At 34.4% G+C, this 20,597-nt stretch overlaps 1 protein-coding gene across 5 annotated transcripts in view; it reads right to left on the bottom strand.

The window, feature by feature from the left end:
- Nucleotides 1-3,463: 3,463 nt before the first annotated feature.
- Nucleotides 3,464-20,597, bottom strand: part of LOC131040577 (disease resistance protein RPV1) — a 30,453-nt gene continuing 13,319 nt past the window's right edge. For 2 of the 5 annotated variants that reach the window (XM_057973522.2, XM_057973526.2), the window contains exon 6: nt 11,657-11,935. In XM_057973522.2, coding sequence (XP_057829505.2) covers nt 11,746-11,935 — 190 coding nt within the window. In that variant the 3' untranslated portion in view covers nt 11,657-11,745. Of the gene's footprint in view, nt 4,464-5,727; nt 6,090-9,842; nt 10,540-11,656; nt 11,936-20,597 lie in introns of those variants that run through there. The other 3 variants (XM_057973525.2, XM_057973524.2, XM_057973523.2) reach the window with 3 other exon arrangements.

Raw genomic sequence — 20,597 nt, 5'->3', positions numbered from 1 at the left:
TTATGGAAATTCGTCATTCAAAGATTTGAATTCTCATAACAATTATGAATAATATTTCTTAGAGCTTAGTCATTTCCATCTGTGACCAAACCTTAGCATGTGTATTCTAAGATAACGCATGAGATTATGCCTATGCTTGGCTTTTGCTTGTTTTATTTAGGTTAACATGCTCTATGTTGTTTTCATAATGAGGTAGTTACTATATGCTCAATTCAACTTTTCAAATTCTAGATGAATCTATAAATTATGGATCATGTGAGATTTTTCACTCTTCTATTTCCCAGAGGTCTAGAATTAGACTATACTCGCTGTGAACAAATTTTAAGAATGGTTAATTATTGTGAAAATCTTGAAGGATTTAGTCGTTTCAATCGAGCCTTGACAAGTGCTTCCTACAAGAGGATTCAAATGTTAAGCCTTATGTCTATGTGTAATGGTGCAAAAGTGACCCTGCAAAGGGATGAGCTATGTTCCCTTGAGACCCAATTTCACAACATACATTCAGATATCTCCAACAAGTGAAACTGGTGAAGATATTTAATTAAAGAAATGGGAAGAGTAGATAACAAAGAGTCTTTGGTCTGAATCTAAGCATCTTGATCCATGAGGCCAGTGGGAGGCACAAATGTTTGCACAGTGCTCTGGTGTCTTCTATAGACCGCGAACAGAAAACTTAGAAAATAAAGAAAACCCAACTTTGTGTTTTAATTAACTTACAAAACCCAAAAGTTAGAAATGTAACAACAAATACTACATGATAAATACAAATAGAAATTAAATAAACAAAGCATAAGCAAACCCTCATGTGTTTGAATGCCTTCAAGAAACTTGCACACATACAGAAGAGAGAAAATGTTTGGGGCTATTTGGAGACTTGCCTCAATCAAGTCCCTATTTTGGTGTTTCCACCTCCACAACCGCCAGAAAGATAGATGGATAAATAAAATGTAAATAGAAAAGATAAATGATTTGATAGATAAGGGATGTTATAAATCCCAAGATGCTCAAAGACATAACAGAGATAGAAAGATATTACCAACAAGGCTTGAGAAAGCCAAGAAATATACAAAGAGTATTGTGACAAGTTAGAGATAGTTGTAGCAAAATAGCGATTGTTGTAGCAAGCGAGAGAGCAAGAGAAAATTGTGTCAACCAAGAGAACAAGAGAGATTGCTTGAGGAACCAAGAGAGACTGGGTGTAGAATCTAGAGAGCTTGTTTTCAAGAACCCAGAGAGAGCCTGAATGAAGAGAAAAGATGGATTTTAAAAGAGAGAAGAGGAGGGAAAAGAGGGTTGGTGAGCCATTTAGAAGATTTGGAGCCGTTTCCACCAACCAAAAAAGGTGAGAAGTGCCAAAATGCATAAAACCGAAATTTGAACGATAAGATCTCCTAGGACGAATGCACAGTGCGCTAGTGTCTAGACGAATCATGCTAAAAAATGACGAGTAGCAAGAGATACACGCAGCTAATGCAAAAGGGAAGCTAAAGGGTAGTTGTTGAAAAGGTGTCTGGAGAATCCTGAAAGGGAAAATGTTGATGCAAGGGCTGAAATGAGCCTACTCGAATGGTAGAGGAATGGACACTAAAGTGGCTACAAAAGTGTAGGTTGAATTACAAAGGGGTATGCAATTTTAAACTCTACACTGTAACTTTGTGCATTCCATTCTCCTCTCAATAATGAAGGGTTATGGTGTGATGTGCTCATTCCAAGGAACTAACATTTCCTTATGATTCTCACAAAAGGGGGCTTTAAAGTGTTGTAAAAGCTTTGCATTGGTGTTTCGCCTTAGTTTAGTTATCTTTCATGTTTTTCTTCCTCTTTTCTTTCCCCCGAATACAAAGAGTCGGCTTCTAAAATACCAAAGGTCATTTCATAGATTGCAAATTGAGTCCTAGTCCCATGTTTGTGAAACTTCCAAACTCCACTTACTAAGGAAACAACCTTTTAAAGATCAACAATTGGTTTCTAAGTAAAATTTTTAGTCCTTTCTTGCTCAGTTCTCTTCAAATTTGTGTTCTTTGGCTTGTAAGTACTAGGATAATGTGATTTAAGTTCAAATTTGAAGAGAATTTTGGTGAATTGTTACATACTGTGAAACCCTCACATATCTGCAAAACCCTGCCTGTAACCATGGTTGGAACATCTAGAACAAGAGATTTTAATATTACCTATTCTTTAGAGCCTTGGGTTAACAAAAAAGCATGTGAACATTTTTGGTTTGGGAGGATCATATGACAAATTTTCGAATGAGCTCGAGGGGGTCAAGGATGCAATCATACTAGTCCCTAGGTGGTCACTCTTTGAACAGTAGTACCAAAAGAGATTAGATCACTTCCCCTTAAAGAATCGATGGATCCTAGATATGGGCAAGGTGATTGTGCCCAACATCTTTGTAAATAATGACTTCATCGAAGTAGTGGAATGAATATATGATGCAAAGTCAAAAAGTATCCTAGCTAGAAATGGATCCCTAATCATATCATTGGCAAAGACATACATATCTAATGTGTTTGATTTGATTTCTTCCAATAGAATGATGGAGACACTAGGGTGAAGCTAAAGGAAGCTATGTAAGTCTAGTTCTCGCGATCTCATTTTTTCCTAAAAACTTTAGTAGGGAATGTGATACTTCTAGGAATGGAATAGGAGCAATACTTCAACAAAAAGATGAACGCATTACATTTGAAAATCACCAACTCAAATGTAAGTATTCATTGAACCCAACTGATAAAAAGAAAATGGTGGCTATCTTCCATACAGTCAAACAATGTAGATCTTATTCAATGCCTGAAGACAATTTAAATATGGATCCTGATCATCCCAAATGCTTCTTGAAAGAGAAGTTATTTTCTAAAGAATAATAGAAATGTATCACAAAAATGTTAAAGGTAACATGGAAATTACCATAAAAACGATTTAAAACACTAAAAATGTTATGACAAAAAAGACCAAAAATCAAACTCTTCTCAAGATAGCTTGATAGAATATATCTACTAATTAACTTTTTCCACCTTGTTGAGGTTACCTTCAGTAACACCTAACAATCATCTCAAACAAGATGAGATATAAACATTCTCAGGATTGAAATGATTTCTTTAACTGTGGATACACATTAAAGAAAATAAACTGTTGCTACAGAAAATCTTAAAAAGATATTAAAGAAAATAAACAGTTGCTACAGAAAATCTTTAAAAGATTAATGGTCCACATCTCATAAGAAGATACGCAACCAAACTCAAACTTACAAAGGCAATTGCTGTTTTATAAATGGCTTGCTCAAAGAAAAGCCCAGCTCAGAGCAGTGTTGATTATATAGCTATAAACATGTATTGCTTGTTGATTCCTCAAAACCCAAGAACGGAACATCAGAAATTATTAAGGGATACCTCTTTCACAAAATATAAAAACAGAGCTTAAATCCACTGCTGAATACATATTATTAAGGTATAATCAGTTGTAAGTAAACAAAAAAAAGACCTGTTGACTTGATTACCCACACCCCAATGTAAAATGTCTGAGATCATCTGTAAGCACTAAGCACGACATCCTGGCTCTTTAAACCCTTCCCCATCTACAGAGAACGTCAACTGTATTGCTTAGTGACGTAAAGATTTATCGGTTATTGATTCCTTTTAATCAGATGATAAAAAACATTAATATAATCTCTTTCATAAAAAGGAAAGAGAGTTCTGCCGCATTGCTGAATGGTGACTCTCATATTTAATCAATTGTAGGGAAGAACAAGGAATGCGAAAGAATTAACATGCGGCGGATTCATCTTCATTCTTTGGTGAAAATGGGCCAAATATTTATGGCTTTAAGAAATCAGTAATTAGGAAGAGAGGCATAACCTATGGCAGCAGGTGAGAAGCATCTCATGCTACCATGGAATAATTAGAAGAAAGACTCTTTAGAATGTGTTTCTCCTCAGCCTTTTTGGAGAAGAAAAAATGTGTTTCTTATGTTTCTCAGCCTTTTTGGAGAATAAGTGAGAAAAAATTTAGTTGACCATGTTACAGAAATCTTTCTGTAACAAGATTTAGGAGGTCTCGGTACATTCAAAGTTATGATTTGTTTAAATGATTCGTATCAAATCATACTGATAAATGAATTTTATAATTTAAGATGAATCACAAAATTTAAAATGTGTTGTTTTAACCTGTACAGCGAAAAAAACTGGAGAAAGGCAAAGACATCGACTCCAGCTTGCAGGAGGCCATTGAAGCGACAATCAGCATTCCCATATTTCCCAAGTGCTACGCGGAATCCACCTGGTATCTGGAGGAGACGACCCGGATTGTAGATCCAATGGTTTCATCAATACTCCATTTTATTATGCGTAGCCCTGTGCTGTTCGCAATTCAGCTAGGCATTCCAAAAACATTACAGTCATTTAGATTGGCCGGATGAAAATACTATCGAGGAGAAGAAGAATGCTCGTCGTCAAATCTCTTCTCTACCTGGTTGTACCATGGAAGCAGAATTGGGGTAATTAGTTTGCATGTCCTTTTAATTAGCTCAGGGATAAACCAAAAGACATCTTCTGTTAGAGATCTAGTTATTATAGAAATGTACTGGTGAGTAAATGTTTATATATATCCACATCGTATGAACCTAGGAACCCAATAAGAAGGTGTGCAGTATAAATTTTCGCATATAAACATATCTGACTTATACTAGCCATTTGTTTAGAGGACAAACTGTTCATTTAATCATTCAAATCAGCCTGATCTTCCTGATTCATACCAGCACTACATAAATAGGGCCTTTTCTTATTATGCATCTATTGCACATATTGTTAGTTCAAGTTGACTATAGCTCATTGATTATAGGATGTGTCTATTCTGGTTCCAAAATAGTAATAGGGATTGACTAACATGCACGTTAGCCGCGCGTTTTATACTGTTGATTTTGCAATAAATGATTACGATTGACTAACACATCACTATCACAGTACGAAAAATCCGTTTTTAAGCCAGAATAGCCACAACCTTGATTATATAAATAATAATAATATCAATGTCCGGAAATGGACAAAGTATCAACGAAAGCCGTTGTAGTAGTTTTAATTTGCTGTGGTCTTCTGACGAACGACAAGCTACATGTATAAAACTGTATTATCAATTGTAAGCAAACTGGTTTTGGAAGGATAGTGAGAAAACTCTTTTATTACTTATTGTTTTAATTGTGACTTTATGAAGTGAGTAAATCATTTGACTATTATCCTTAATCCAATAAACAAATAAATAAATAAACATTTGACTATTGTTTAGAAGAAGTTTAGTTCTTTTGTTTTTTGTTACTTTTTTCTACTTATTAGGATGGTAGAGATATAATCAGTAGTTGTATTGGTAATTATTTATAAGAATAATAAATAATATTTCTATTTATGTTTTAATGGATTTATGATATAAGTATAACAAATGTTTAATAGGATTTTGAAAAATGATATCTTTCAATTTTTTTAAGTCTAAGCTAGGTATGTTAGATTAAGTCTCTTTTATGAATAGAGAAAAAAATAAATTAAGACATTACTAAATGGTAAGTGATCTTTCCTATATAATCAATTGTAAAGACGAGAAGGAACTAATTTTATTATTTATTTTCAAGGGAGAATTGATAATTATAATTTTTAAGGGTGCCTTTATAACTCCTTGTTGTCTAAATAACTTAAACCACACGAAAAAGGACAAAGAAAGGTTTTACCTTTGTAATGTCCCCTTTTGGAGTTATACCTGATTTTTGCCCAAAATAACAATTCCAACAATACATTTTTTTAACAAGTAGAATTCTATGAATAAAACATAGAGAGATTTGTAATTAATTAACATCAAGCCTTATGATCATAACTAATCCCCATTAAAAACAAAATATCCTAAATTCATATGGATCTATTTCTTAGCTTATTTCCATCAACCAACCATATTAGGAATGAAATGGGAAAGCATGATAAAGCATCGAGAGATTGTCCTCCTCAACCAAGCCCAGGGGCATGGAATGAGCCTTCAAGTCATTCAGCCCTTTGGCCCACAAGCAATTCAACTTGGATAGGGTACTTGACGGCAAATCAATACTGTTGCATCTCCCTACAAAACATTTCACATTGATTTCTATTATAATTGCTAATAGAAATCAAATAAATGATTACTATATTTATATTTCTTAATGGATTGGCAATATTAAATACATAAACTTAAAGCATCCTACCACATTTATAAACAAATACATATTATATACAAACATAATACATACCAATCTTAATATTATGGATTTCTATATATTTTTTAAATTACATTCGAATCAGATTTAATTCCTTGATTCCCCTTCTATTTTTCTGTTTTTCATTTGATGCCCTCTACAAATGAGGCTCCTTCCTTTTTATACCCTTCATAATGGACATGGTCATACCCTTTTGTCTTGAAAGGATACACCCATTTACACTTGTTGCCCTTTCCTTCTAGTCGCAATTATTCAAGGGTCCCTTGCTTCATAATTATAAACTATAGCCTAAAATGAATGATTATTAATTTCATTCACCCAAAGCAAATCACTGATTAGAATTATTTATGATAGATAATGATCCTAGTGACCATCAAGAGATGATTCCATGAGTTTGGGATAGAAAAAGAAGCTCATGTGATAATACTTCTTCATTTTTTACTCCAACAAAGTGCAATTGGGCCACAATCACATACTTGGCTATAGAAGCAACATCCTCTATACTAAGGGTATGGAGCTTCTTGTCAAGAAAATTTTATGCACCAAGGATTTAGCCTTATAAATTTCCCCCAACTTCCTTGAAATAGCTTATTCATGTATAGTTTACACTAAATCTTCCAAATAAAGTCTAAAAAGACACTTCATTTTTTTTTCCCAATATGTTCCAATCTTCATGTTTTGCTACAACCAATTTGGATCTAGCTACAACAATCCATAAGTCTCTATCTAATATTCTAATCATTTTTCCTACAATACTTCCTTCTACATAAACTCTCACTCAATCCATGATTAGCATAAAAGACTCTGGCCATAACACCTAGAATATGAGGTGAACAAATTCTAATACCCAAAGAAAGAAGTGGTGGTGCAAAAAATGCTCCCCACACTAAACTTTGAAGAGATATGTGTAAAATGACTAAGATCATAGTTATAGAAAAGAAAACACAAATAAATTATACCGGAACAAATTAAATTACATAGAGAAAACCTTTTCAAGAGGAAAACTACACACTCCAAATAGAAATGAATTGTATTACTCAACAACTATGAGGTCACAATAAACTCCACCCACGAGAAAGAACTTTCTTGCATTTTAAAAGATATCAAGTAGTGCCAACACTACATTGTGGGTAAGGAAATAGACATTCATTCCAATTAAAAGCCACTTTAGTTTCAATACAAATAAAAAATGTAGAGAATGTTTACCACATGAAAGGGTATACATACCTATTGTAGTTTTATTTGGTAATCAAGCACAAGAAGGGGAAAGATGATAAGGTAGAAAATTGTCTCAATATACCACTACTTTATACACTAGAATTACATCGTCGTAATTTCATGAATTGGGAGAACCTCAATTCAATCTATTTCATATCATGTAGATATATGTTGATCTCACAAAAGGCAAACAAGTTTGTGAATTTCATTTGAGTGATAGGATCCTCTCCAAGCTCAAACATTTGTGTGTTCCAAAAGGAGAACCTCGTTAATGACTCATCTAGGAGGCACACTAGTTCAAGATTACTAAACACTTCAACATTACCAAGACTTGTGATGCTATAAAAAAAAACTTTTGTTGGCATTACATACACATAGATGTTGGGCACCATATCAATTATTGGATTCCATATCACCTAGTCTAGGAACAAGAAAATCAAGTTTTACACACCTCTTGAAATTGTACAAAGGCCATGGTTCAACTTTTAGAATCAATGTAATGAGCAAAAGCCCTATGATGAAACACCATCATTCTCTGCAATTTGTTATATTAGAGAAATTACCAAATATGGCCATTGTGATTTATTGCAAGAAAAGCATCGTAATGTAGGAGGCAACACACCTCTTCTTCAATCAAATTTGAGTACATTTCAAACTACCTTCATCATTTTGTTATTGTGACCCAAGATTTGTTAGTGTATTTTTGTGTTTCATGTGAAAAATATTGGATACATAGTTAATTCAATACACAACCTCTCATTCATAGAATACTAGTCAATAGAGGTAATGAATTGCGCACTTTTGCACCTATTGTACATGTACAACTACATGCACTCAAATGCATTTAGGATAATAACCTACTTTAGATCTTACATACTTATAATGGAGCTTTGCATAGTTATACAAGGTGTGGTCTTTCTCAAACATTTCTAGCTTCTAGCCTAAAGAACCCATCAACATATCCTTCTATGCACCACCATGCTTAAATACATGCATAGTAATGAGAAGAAAATAAAACTTATAAATGTTTATAATATATTAAGAATGTTAATTAATAGGCTTAGTAGATTCTATTACAACAACAAAGCAAATACAAAGAGCTGCAATGCTCATTGCATACTTTATTCCTTAAGGTTGGTGATAAGGTCTAGTTTCATCTTCAGAAGGAACACTTCAAGGGTCCACATTAGAAGATGAAGCCTTTATACTGTGTTTTATACACCATACTAGGTGTAATTACTGAGAATACTTTTCTTATTAATCTTTAATATACTTGGATTAACATCCAATGTTTTTAGCGTGGAACTACTCAAGCCATACTTTCATCCTCTTATTGATCAAGCATCAACTACAACCTTCAAAGTCGGATCTTTAATACTTTTGTTTTTTCGAGAAAGATGAGGTCATGTTCAAAATACCACAATGTGCACATGCCAAGATTCATATCAATCATTTAGAGTGGTTAAGGTAATATACAAGTCAAGCAAAGTGGTATAATATATTCAACAATTCCATATTCAATTTCCACAACTCACCAAACATGTTATGGGTTCATCACTTTCAAAAGGGGAAAATTATTAGAGCACAATTATTTTAAACATTGCAAACCAATGTGCATTCACCATTCCTTATGCTCTTATTGAAGGCTTATGCATCCCATTCATTGGATGTTCCTATGCACGAATAAGAATTTTTCTATGCAAGACACTTAAATACTTTAGTAGTGCTACATGTTAATACACTCTAGCCATGTAACAAAATGCTAACCATCATTGAGCACAACAATTAGGATGGATAGATGTAGATGGTTCAAATTGGATCATTACAACTTCCTTTTCTTGGTTTACAACTACATTGTATTTTATTTTACATTTAGAAAGTTGTTATTGATGGATATTGCAAGTCATAAGAAAAATAATTAGATATGCTTTCTCTTTCTAGTTTCATAGGAATTCTCATTTCTAGTTATGATTTTTATAAACAACCATTTTATGCCACATTCATTTATGTTTGTGAATAAAAGTTGTAGACATCTTGTCAAATCTTTTACTTCAACTATGCAATGTATTTATGATATTGAATTTTTCATCAATATAATCTATAAAGCCAAACCTTTGCATGAGTATTTGTCTTTTGTGCTATGCTTGGGCTTGAGTCTTTCCATAGACGACCACCCTAATCACTCAAATTTAGTAGGGGCTATTTTCAATTTTCAATGCTCATCTCAATTCAACATATTTACATTCAAAAGCTAAATACTAATAGGAAATTTAAATGTTGAATCACCATAAATGTTATACATTAATAAGAAAAAATAGTCTATATATAAAAAACTTGATACATCAAGAAATACTACCCTCCAATTTAAATTTGATTTCTAAAATTAAAAAATCACCCAAAATTTTATGATTTTAATTAAATATTTGTCATAATTTTAATATAATTTTCAAGACACAGTTTCTTAAAATGTACTCTAACTAAAAATTCCTTCAATTAATTATAATCTCATTCTCTCACCCTCTAGAAATTTGATCCTATCATTTCTCTTTTTTACGCCAAAAAAATTCTCAAAAACATTTGGATGGGTCCTTATGCATCTTACACCTATTCATAGGAGGGTTTCTTAAGAACATAAATTTTCTACTACTCTATTAGTGGTTTCCTTTCTTTCTATGATAAGCTTCCCATCAGTAATATCCCTCATTTAATGTATGTTTGTATGCTACTAAATCTAATACTTTTAATCTTTATCAATTAATCTAACTCCTCTTGTTCGTCTCTCCTAATGTTCTTTCGCATCTTATAAAGGTAATGTAGGAGGTTCATGTAATTTATCTTACATGATTATCTTTATTACTAGTATTTGTATTGCCTTTATAAAGGGGACAATAAAGGTAACCTTTGTTTATTGATCCCTCCTAGAATATTGGGTCATTATCTCTACATGATGCATCATTGTTAGATCACCTCATAAGAAGTTGTGGTAACAGCTCAATCAATGCCCTTGATCATGCTAACCATTCTTAGATAAGACAACTATCCACCATAACATATTGCTTTATATCATCTGAATAAGAGCGCATCTCTTGATTAATATCCCTACAATCACAACCAATTAAATAAAAAAAGTCATTTTTCACTAAAATAAACTAAAACTAATAAACATATAACTATCATATCATGTTATTTAATCCCTTGGAAATTTATTTTTCTTTTAATGGTTGACCATTTAATTAGAAATGTTGAGCATCTCCAAGAAAAATTTACATTCAAAGGACCATCAAGTGAACTTTCAAAAATAAAAAAGTGTGAAATACTTGAATTAAATTATAATTATTTTTATGTATTATATTCTTTCATTGTAATAACTTATATATTATTTTTGAATGAATATATTATATTTGATTCATTGATCTTATTGAATAGTTATGTTGTATCTACTCTTTCACTAGGTCTTAGATAGTTTATTGCTTATTTGTACAATCTAACATAGTATTCTATCCATTAACATCAAGAAAGGTCAAAGTTCATTTCTATATTTTGAGAGACAATGGATTTCATGAATTTGGGTGTGTGCATCATTTCTAGTACGAGGGTACTTTTGGGCCATTTTCGAAGGGACGACAAGGGATGGCTCTTAAAAAAATAGGCATATCCTAAAAATGATAAAGCATTCATCATAGACATTAATGCTCATCATTGATTGGGTAAAAAACATTATACTAGCAAAAAGAATTAAGCATCATTCTCATTCCCTTTTGGAAGAAATTTTGAAATACTTAAACTATTAAATTTTCTCATGCAATATAAGCTTATAAGCTATATGCATTGATTCCTTGAATTATCTTTCACAAAGCATACTCTAAAAATTGGCAATAACCTGAGTAAGTTCATTCATGTGATAGATTGTCCCTAGAATTTAAAGTGTTCAATCATGCAAGAAACATAAGAATTTCTTTTGTTAAATGAATATCGACCACTTTCCAAAACCAATGGAAACAAGATCAATCCAATGCTTTAGGAGCCATCCACGAATAAAAATGATAAAATGGTGGATATCCAAACTACATGGTGGTCACATGAAGGTGCGCTACCAAATTTGTCAAGGTTGTATGAGAGTGTTGCAGTGAAGTAGTCCTATGCATTTTTGTTGAATTTTATTGATGATCTTATACAAAATAAAATAGCAAGCTATTACAAAAAAAAAACATTTTGGCTTAGCATTGTTTTTTAAAATCTTCCAGTCTCACATCCTCTGCATCTACTTTAAGTCTGCAACCAAAACATTTGCTCCATTTTTTCTACTCAACATGTTATTTCTACTTGTAACTCAACTAGACATTTTTTATGGATTGTCCAAAGAGCTAAAATTGGAGCAATAGGCCCAGAAATGTCCCCTATTTCTAGAACGGACAAGAAACATTGAAAAAACATTCTCGTGTCCCCATACCATCCTTGGTATGGGGAAAAGGATACCAAGGCCGAGGAAGTGTCCCTGTGGAACATAGGTTAGATCATGATTTCATTTTGTTCAAAATAGGTTATAGGAAGAAAATATACAACTAAGTTTTATTTATATTTGATTTGCATGTGTTTTGTAAGCTATCAATATTTTTGGGCATTTTGGAACCAAATAGACACTAGCATTACATCTAGAATATATAAAAACCTATAAATTGATATACAATTTGTTAAAGTTAGATATTGTTGCTTGGGGGGGTCTTTTTTTTTTTGGCTTGGCACTATTCATGTGGAAATTCATATGGCCTTACCATCAAAACATTAGTACATGTGTGCAACAATGTGTACTACTATTGAATGATGGTATTATCATATGAAATGCTAAAATCATTATTTTCAAATAAAATTTTAAGGGACACCTATACATTGGCATTTTTTATTACCCACCCTAAATTCAAATGAACATAACTTCCTCACATAATGGTATTTTTTTGAGTAATTTTTTTGAAGTGCAAAAAAAAATTGTGCTCTTTGCAATGGTTGACTTCTTTATTTTTAGCATCAGAATTTTCTTAGATATTTTGTTGTTCAATCATGCTTTCAAAAGCAGAAATAATCATAGCTTTCACAAACAAACTTATTTTCTAGTGTCATTTTCTAATATCCACACTCCAATGCAATTTTTATTCTTATTCTATAAGCATATTATTTTTACAATTTCAACCACTTTGGGCATTATAGATCTCTATTAATCTAGTATTTTAGATTGAAATGTACAAAAATAAAGTTTCAAACATTCTAGAATCTGGTCATTTTAAAAACAATATTAAAGGGTTGATTGTGTCTTTTGTCTTGGTACTTATATCTTACTTTTCTATATTATGGATACTTCAAGTTTAGTTCTATTTTGTGTACCATAAAGTTATTTTGAATAGATATCTAAATTTTACAAAATATAAAGGATATCATGCATGTACAATGGAAAAAATACCTAAGCCTACTAGTATAGGAAAAAATAAAGTAGGAGGTAAAATAAATCAAGGAATAAAGTAGAGTTAGTTATACTCTTGTAGTTGACTAATAGAACTTAGTAATACCAAAAAATGCTACTAAATTGAACTAATGTTATCATCACATTTGTACATAACACGATTTCTTGGGTAATTAAAGTTGGGTAAAAGCAAAAAGTCTTATGATGGCCTTGATTCAAGGTTCCCCAACCCTTCCTTCCCTAATCATCTGATGTTTTCTTCTCCCACCCCCCATATGGCCTTCCCCCACCCACAAGCCTAACACCACTTATTTTATTTCCCACCCCAACCCTTTCTTCCTCCCCAATGCATAAACATTTTTCTCAAATGTTGTGCAACCTAACAATATTTATTTTATTTCTAACGTCATTGCCTTACTATTAATTGAATTCATTTTGGAGGCAAATTAAGGCAAAAATTCAAAATATACCATTCTTGGCATGGATTCTAGGAGTTACAACTTGCCATAACTCGTGCATTCTTTCCTTTACTCATAGACATTAAAAGTGGGCGCCCAAGAATGAGTGGGTTTGCTTTCTCTATTTTGAGGTCCTAGTGAGTTAAGTGAGCGTCATAGTTGATTCCTTTTGTTAGCAGGTTGTCGGGCATAGATGCCAAGCCATCATTGAGCAATTAAGCAAAGCTTCTAAGTGTGTGAGAAGCCTTCTCTTGTTTTGGCGTAGCATTTGGAAGAGTTACCAAATCTAAGGTTATGATAACTAGTGCAGTTATTGGCAACTACACCTTTCAAAAAAACAATCTCATACTCAAAAATTTAAAAAGTTTGGGAGTTTTGAAGGGAGAGATTGAGAAAAGGGGAAGGATTTGGAAAAGAAGTGTTGAAGTTACAATTGCGGGGTAGGAGAAGACCTCAAGTTTGTCTGCAGGTGAAGCTACCATTAAACTTCATGTTTGCCATCTCCAAAAACTACAAATAATTGATGTAATGCAACCCATATTGTTGTAGGTTGTGGTTCTTGAAACCCATTTTGATGTAAGGCTTTTTAGAGGCTATTTCCTTGAATTTGAATAGAAGAAATTTCTTGTTTGAAAGTTAATATTTCAAGTTGTTTATTGATTTGCAACATTCTAATTCATGATAATTTGTAGTTTTAATATGGGTATTTGAGAGAGAGAGTAGATAACAAGTATTAGAGAAAGTGTTCCCAAGTATGTAGATAAAGAGTTGAATGTGGGGCAGTCTAGCACTAGGATTTATGGATGGATTGCATGAGTTTGTTACTATCCTCCAACAGAGGTTGAGGATGGGTACAAGGTGCAGAGAGAGATGTGTCTTCCAAAAATATTTGTTGGGTAGAGGGTAGTGTGACGTGGTAATTTTTGTTGCAAGGAGTACCTGAAACTATAAAAGGTACCCTAAAGTGAGAGAGGTTGTTAGAAGGAGGACTTGTAACTGCATAGAAACTTTTGTGTCTTTAAAGATGTCTTCAAAGAAGAGGACAAAGTTCAAGTTTAATGTAGGATTGGATTTAGAAATTTCATTGCTTGAGAAGAGAAGGAAGGAATTCATGATTGAGATGAGAAAACTCAAGAATGAGTGCATGAGAGAGTTGAAAACAAAAGTTTAAAAACAAAAGAATATTTTAGGAAAGGAAAATGGGTAAAGGTTGACTCATTATTCTTTTGATGATAATTTATTTGCAAATGAAGTTGTGTATGCAAGCAAAGAGGGCATACAAAATAAGAGTAAAAAGATGCATTATGAGAGGGTGGAATGTCATCCAGCAGAAGGGGAAGAGCTAGATATCTATCATGAAATAGAGCTCGATTGAGTAAAGAGGACAACAAGAAGAAATGCGAAAATCTACATTTCTATAGTCCACTGATGGGAAGATTATGGAAAAAATAACATGTTGAAGAAGCCAACACAATTCAAGTTAAATGAAAGCAAGAAATGAAGATAAGCATAAAGAAAGAAAGGAGAAAGAAAGAGGAAATTGCAACAACAGATGAGAGCCTCTTGGAGGACAAGAAAGTATTGGAAAGTGCAAATAAGAATAAAGAAGAGGATATACCAATGCAAGTTGCACGCATCAAAAGAGAATGGATTGCATTGACAATAGGTGGAGCAATTTAAGTTTCAGCAAAAAATAATGAGGTAAAATCTCATATTTCTAAAATTGTCGATGAAGTTGGTTTACATGTGAATGATAAGGAATATGAGAAAATTGAGAAGGATGTTCCACTAGAAGTGAAAGAGGTTAATGTAAAGATAATTATTAATTTTTCAAATATTGTCAAGGCTAATTTTCTTTTGACTAAAATGGTAAACAAATATGAAAAAATAAAAGTGGAAGAGTCCAACAATAAGAAGTTGTAGGTTGAGTTGAAGCAAAGTGTTATTGATTTTGCTGAAATGTGAGAAGAAAAGAAAGGTGAGGAAGGTGAGCAAATCGAATTCCTTGATTTCTATGAGTTGCTAGTATTGCTTTGAACGCAGGTGATGAAGATGACGAAATAGAGTGGGAGGATGAATCATGGTATAGTCAAATAAATTTCACAAGAGGGAGAAAGAGAGGAAATATGAAGATAGAAAGGTGCAGAGTAAGGTGAAGGAGAAGAAAGAGGAAGAGGATAAGGGGGGATGATGGATGAAGAACAAGCACAAGTCATTCGATTGCCCTAGGTGTCTAATGTAAGAGCATTGATGGTGCAGAGGCTATCCTCATCAACCAAAAATATGTTTTATTTTTAATTTCCTATAGTCTAGTTAAATAAATGATGTAAGTGAATAATTTGAAGCAATAAGACCAAATATTTTGGCAACTTTCATATGTTGCAACCTTATTGTACTTTGAATTCATTTTGGAGGTAATTTTAAGGCAAATATTCAAATATGTCTTTCTTGGCGTGGATTATGGGAGTTACAACTATAAAAATAATATTGTAATATTGATATAATGGTCATCTTTGTCAATAAGTTAGTATTTAGAAACTACCTTTCATGTCTTTCGTCTTTAGTTAATTTTAGGAAGTTTCCTCTATATCTTTCTGTAAAGTGGAAAATTGGATCCTAGTGAGTCCCCACATAGGAGAGAGAAAGGAAGCCACTAGGATGATTTTCACTTGGAGGAGGACTTTACATTCAAAAGAGGGGTTGAATTTGCTAGATTCAAATCCAAGGGAAACAAGGATGTGAATTCTGAGTGGATTGCAAGTGGTTGAAGTGTGATTTACCCTCTTTTGTAAATGAGAAAGTTGACTTGTTCACTATGTGGACAAGAGAGAGGAAATGAGTAAAATGAGGTGCTACCAATTCAGGATCGTGCTGCAACTTCGGATCTGAGCTAATTAAACTGATGCCTGCCCTACAAATTTGGAGAAAATTCGTCAGGACCGTGGTGTGAATGTACATGGTCCGCCACAAAATCTGCGAAACGAAAAGGGTTCTTTTGTCTCTGCAAATGAAGCCCAAACCTGCAATTACAGTTGCGCACCTACAACCTACACACAAAAAAGAGAAGAAAGGGGGGTTGTGGATAGGGGTTTGCCTAAGTCAAACCCCGGTTGAGGAATCAACCTTGAAAGAAAGTAATTGCAAATGCTTGAATGTAAACAATGGAAATGTATACGTTGTAGATCTGCAACTTGTTGATGATGATTGCTTTGCTTCTTGAATGTAACCACAAATGTTATATGAAATGGCATGTAACATGGCAAAACCCTAACACACACACATGCTTGCAAATGAATGTTTTAATGTTGCTCCAATGGATGAATGAAGAAGACTTGAATGCTTGAATGCTTGATAATGACCTTGAAATCTTGTCTCTTCTCCTTATGCTCCCTATCTCTTATCATATGTCATTTGTCCATGAATGAGGGTATTGAATTCCTTTTTGTACATGCCTCAAGGATTAATTTTCAACCACCGAAGGCCGACAAAGAGGAATAACAAACCCCGAAGACAAGAAATGCATAGGAGATTGGATAGACCGAACATAGGACCACCCTAAGGGGTGGGGACATGGGCGCCACACCCCTGTCCTAGGGGGACAGCGGCGCCACGCTACTGTCCTGCCCTATTTTGGGGCCTGGACATGGTCTAAAGTAGACACAAGATATGAAAGAAGAAGAGTGAAGGGTTGGAAATGCAAAAATAGGTCTTGGTTAAGGAAGGAGATGTCATCGCCAAGGTGAGGACCCCAAATGTGGTTAAAATTGCAAGGGTCGCAATTTTATGACACTACATTTAGCCCCCACTTTAGCGGGAGTATGGCTTACGCCACTACTACCGGTAAAGTAGAAGAAAAGAGAGATGAAGATGAGAAATGCAGAGCAAAACCACGAGGAGTATAAGATATCACTAACATTCAGGAGCAAAAAGCCCCCAATCTTATTGTCTCAACTCACGCCAACATATGCAAGAGCACACAAAACAAAGACAAAGCGCAAAAAAGACACAACAAGAACAAGACACAAGACGACAAGCTAGCTAGCCGAAGAGATCTCGAGCTCAAATGTCTCAACCACTAATCAGGACACAAAGACCAATGCCATCACATAAACACAAGCGATCACATAAAAGAGAAAAGCTGACATCATCCATGAACTATCAATAGTAAAACTATGAGTTCATGAGAGGAAGAAGAGAAAGAACATGAATACACACTTTGGTGACCCATGAGAAGAAAGGCGAAGAAGAAAGAAACCATTGACGTCTCACCCCTAAAAATAGGTGATCCATGGAAGGACATGGACAAACTCACCCCTAGAGCCTGCCTAGGTGATCCATGTAAAGAGAGATAGAGTGAGAACTCCATTAGTTCCACTCAGCCTCATGTGCGTGTGTGCAATGCCTAGGTGATCCATGTAAAGAGAGATAGAGTGAGAACTCCATTAGTTCCACTCAGCCTCATGTGCGTGTGTGCAAGTGAGGTTCGAAGCGCCTCATAGGAGTCTATGTTTGAGTACGCTACAACATGTATACAATGTATAGTACAAGTGTCAAGAAAGGTGTGATATCTCACTCTAAGAGACCATGCTCTGGTTCCGAGAATAATCACCCCGCAAACGAGAAAAGTGGCATCACCTCGCTCTAAGAGACCCTGCTCTGGTTCTGAGAATGACCCACTGTACAAGAGAAAAGTGACGATATCTTGCTCTAAGAGGTTTCCCCCTGGTTCCAAGAATGTCTCATTGTACAAGAAAAGAAGAAGAGAAGACATCTTGCTCTAAGAGACTATGCTTTGGTTACGAGAATGACCCACTGTACAAAAAGTGACGACATCTTGCTCTAAGAGGTTTCCCTCTGGTTCCAAGAATGTCCCACTATTCAATGCATGAAAGCAGTATAGTTCAAAGGAGCAATGTGGGTTCACCAAAATCTAAAGTGGAAAATTGGATCCTAGGGACTCCGCACCTAGGAGAGAGAAAGGAAGCCACTATGATGATTTTCACTTGGAGGACTTTACATTCAAAATAGGGGTTGAATCCACTAGATCCAAATCTGAGGGAAACAAGGATGTGAATTCTGAGTGGATTGCACCTACAACCTACACACAGAAAAGAGAAGAAAGGGGGGTTGTGGATAGGGGTTTGCCTCAGTCAAACCCCGATTGAGGAATCAACCTTGAAAGAAAGTAATTGCAAATGCTTGAATGTAAACAATGGAAATGTATACCTTGTAGATCTGCAACTTGTTGATGATGATTGCTTCTCTTTTTGAATGTAACCACAAATGTGATATGAAATGGCGTGTAACATGACAAAACCCTAACACACACATGCTTGCAAATGAATGTTGTAATGTTGCTCCAATGGATGAATGAAGAAGACTTGAATGCTTGAATGCTTGATAATGACCTTGAAATCTTGTCTCTTCTCCTTATGCTCTCTATCTCTTATCATCTATCATCCGTTCATGAATGAGGGTATTGAATTCCTTTTTATACATGCCTCAAGGATTAATTTTCAACCACCAAAGGTCGACAAAGAGGAATAACAAACTCTGAAGACAAGAAATGCATAGGAGATCGGGTAGACCGAACAAAGGACCACCCTAAGGGGTGGGGACAGGGGCGCCACGCCACGCCACTGTCCTAGGGGAGACAGGGGCACCACACCCCTGTCCTACCCTATTTTGGGGCCTGGACAAGGTCTAAAGCAAACACAAGATATGAAGGAGGAAGTGAAGGATTGGAACTGCAGAAATAGGTCCCGATTAGGGAAGGAGATGTCGTCGCCAAGGCGAGGACCCCAAATGTGGTTAAAATTGCAGGGGTCGCAATTTTATGACACTACACTTTCGTGTTTCTATTCTTGATCGTTCCCGTTATGGAAAGATCCTCTTGTAATCTCTATTTAAAGAGTTGTCTCATTTTCTAATTATCAAATAATCAATTATAATTTCATGATATCAAAGTGGGTTAAGTGTTTTTGACAAAATAATAATAATAATTAAATCATGGGTATTAACCTAGAATTTATTTCTAGAAGATTTTTATGATAAAATCATGGTGTTGTTTCCAAAAAAAAAGTCAGAAATTTTGACTTTTAAATAAAATCATGGTCTTAAATTGAATTTTTTGTGAGAAATTTTTAGAAGGGTTTTTTGATCAATTTTTTTCTAAGAAAAAAATCAAGGGTTTTATTGAAGATTTCCAAAGGTGTTTTTTAATTGCTTTTGGTCGTCTTTCTGTTCATGGGTTCTTTCTCTATTTGAGAGTTTTCGAAAAAAAAATCACAAAAAATCATGAAGGGTGTTGATGTTTTTTGGGTTTTCTAAATTTTTTTCCACAAAAAATCATGGAAAGGTTTTGCTTGATTTTTTCCATAAAAATTGAGGGTTTTCCATGATTTTTTACATAAAATCGTGGTCATGGGGTTTTACCTTTTTTACAAAATGAAGCCTTTTGCCAAGTTTTTCACAAAATCGTGTGTGATTTTAGCATCGTATCAAGTGTTTGACGTTTTTTTCCACAAAATTGTGGTTTCTTGCAACTTGTTTTTGGGTCGCGCTTAGGGTTTCTAGGGTGAACGTTGTTCTTTTGCAAATTTTTTTGATAATTTGTTTACAAAAGAGCGAGTGTTGCTTCTTTTGACAATTTTGGCAAAATCATGTTCTTTCAGAACTATGAAGTTCTTGAGTAATTGATCTCAATTTTCATATCTCTGAATTGCAAGAGAGGTAGCTTTGTTTTTTGATTAAGGAAAACAAGTTTGGAAGGGACCTGAAACCCTATACAAGACAGGTTTTGGAAGGACCTGCAACCCGAACCGAAAGATAAGCTTGAAAGTCCACTCAAAGAATCAGAACACAAAAGAGACTCGGCACAGCCAAACAAAAGATGGGGTACAACACAAGAAGGACCCCCAACAAAAACCAACGGGCTGCAAAAGACCAACAGCCCCAACCCAACCAAAACAAATCAAGAATTTGACCTACCCTTGTGGGATTGAAGGGTCATATCAAAAGAGGACTGGGACGATTTAGATTTTTTACTTTTAATAGTAATCCATCCCTCCTCAACCCTAGCAGCAGCCTTTTGCCAAGAGGAAGGGTCCAGAATAGAGGACCTCCCATCACCAGAAGGAACATAGCTAGCATATGGAGAGGCAAGGACAGCAGAAATTGAAGAATCAGACAAAGATCCAACAGCAATCTGGGAAGCGGGATGGTCATCCACCAAAGAAGAAGATCCA

The sequence above is a fragment of the Cryptomeria japonica genome, chromosome 4, assembly GCF_030272615.1.
Source record: "Cryptomeria japonica chromosome 4, Sugi_1.0, whole genome shotgun sequence".
Lineage (NCBI taxonomy): Eukaryota > Viridiplantae > Streptophyta > Pinopsida > Cupressales > Cupressaceae > Cryptomeria > Cryptomeria japonica.
Note: the sequence above shows the minus strand (reverse complement) of the source record. Positions and strands in the feature narration are given on the sequence as shown.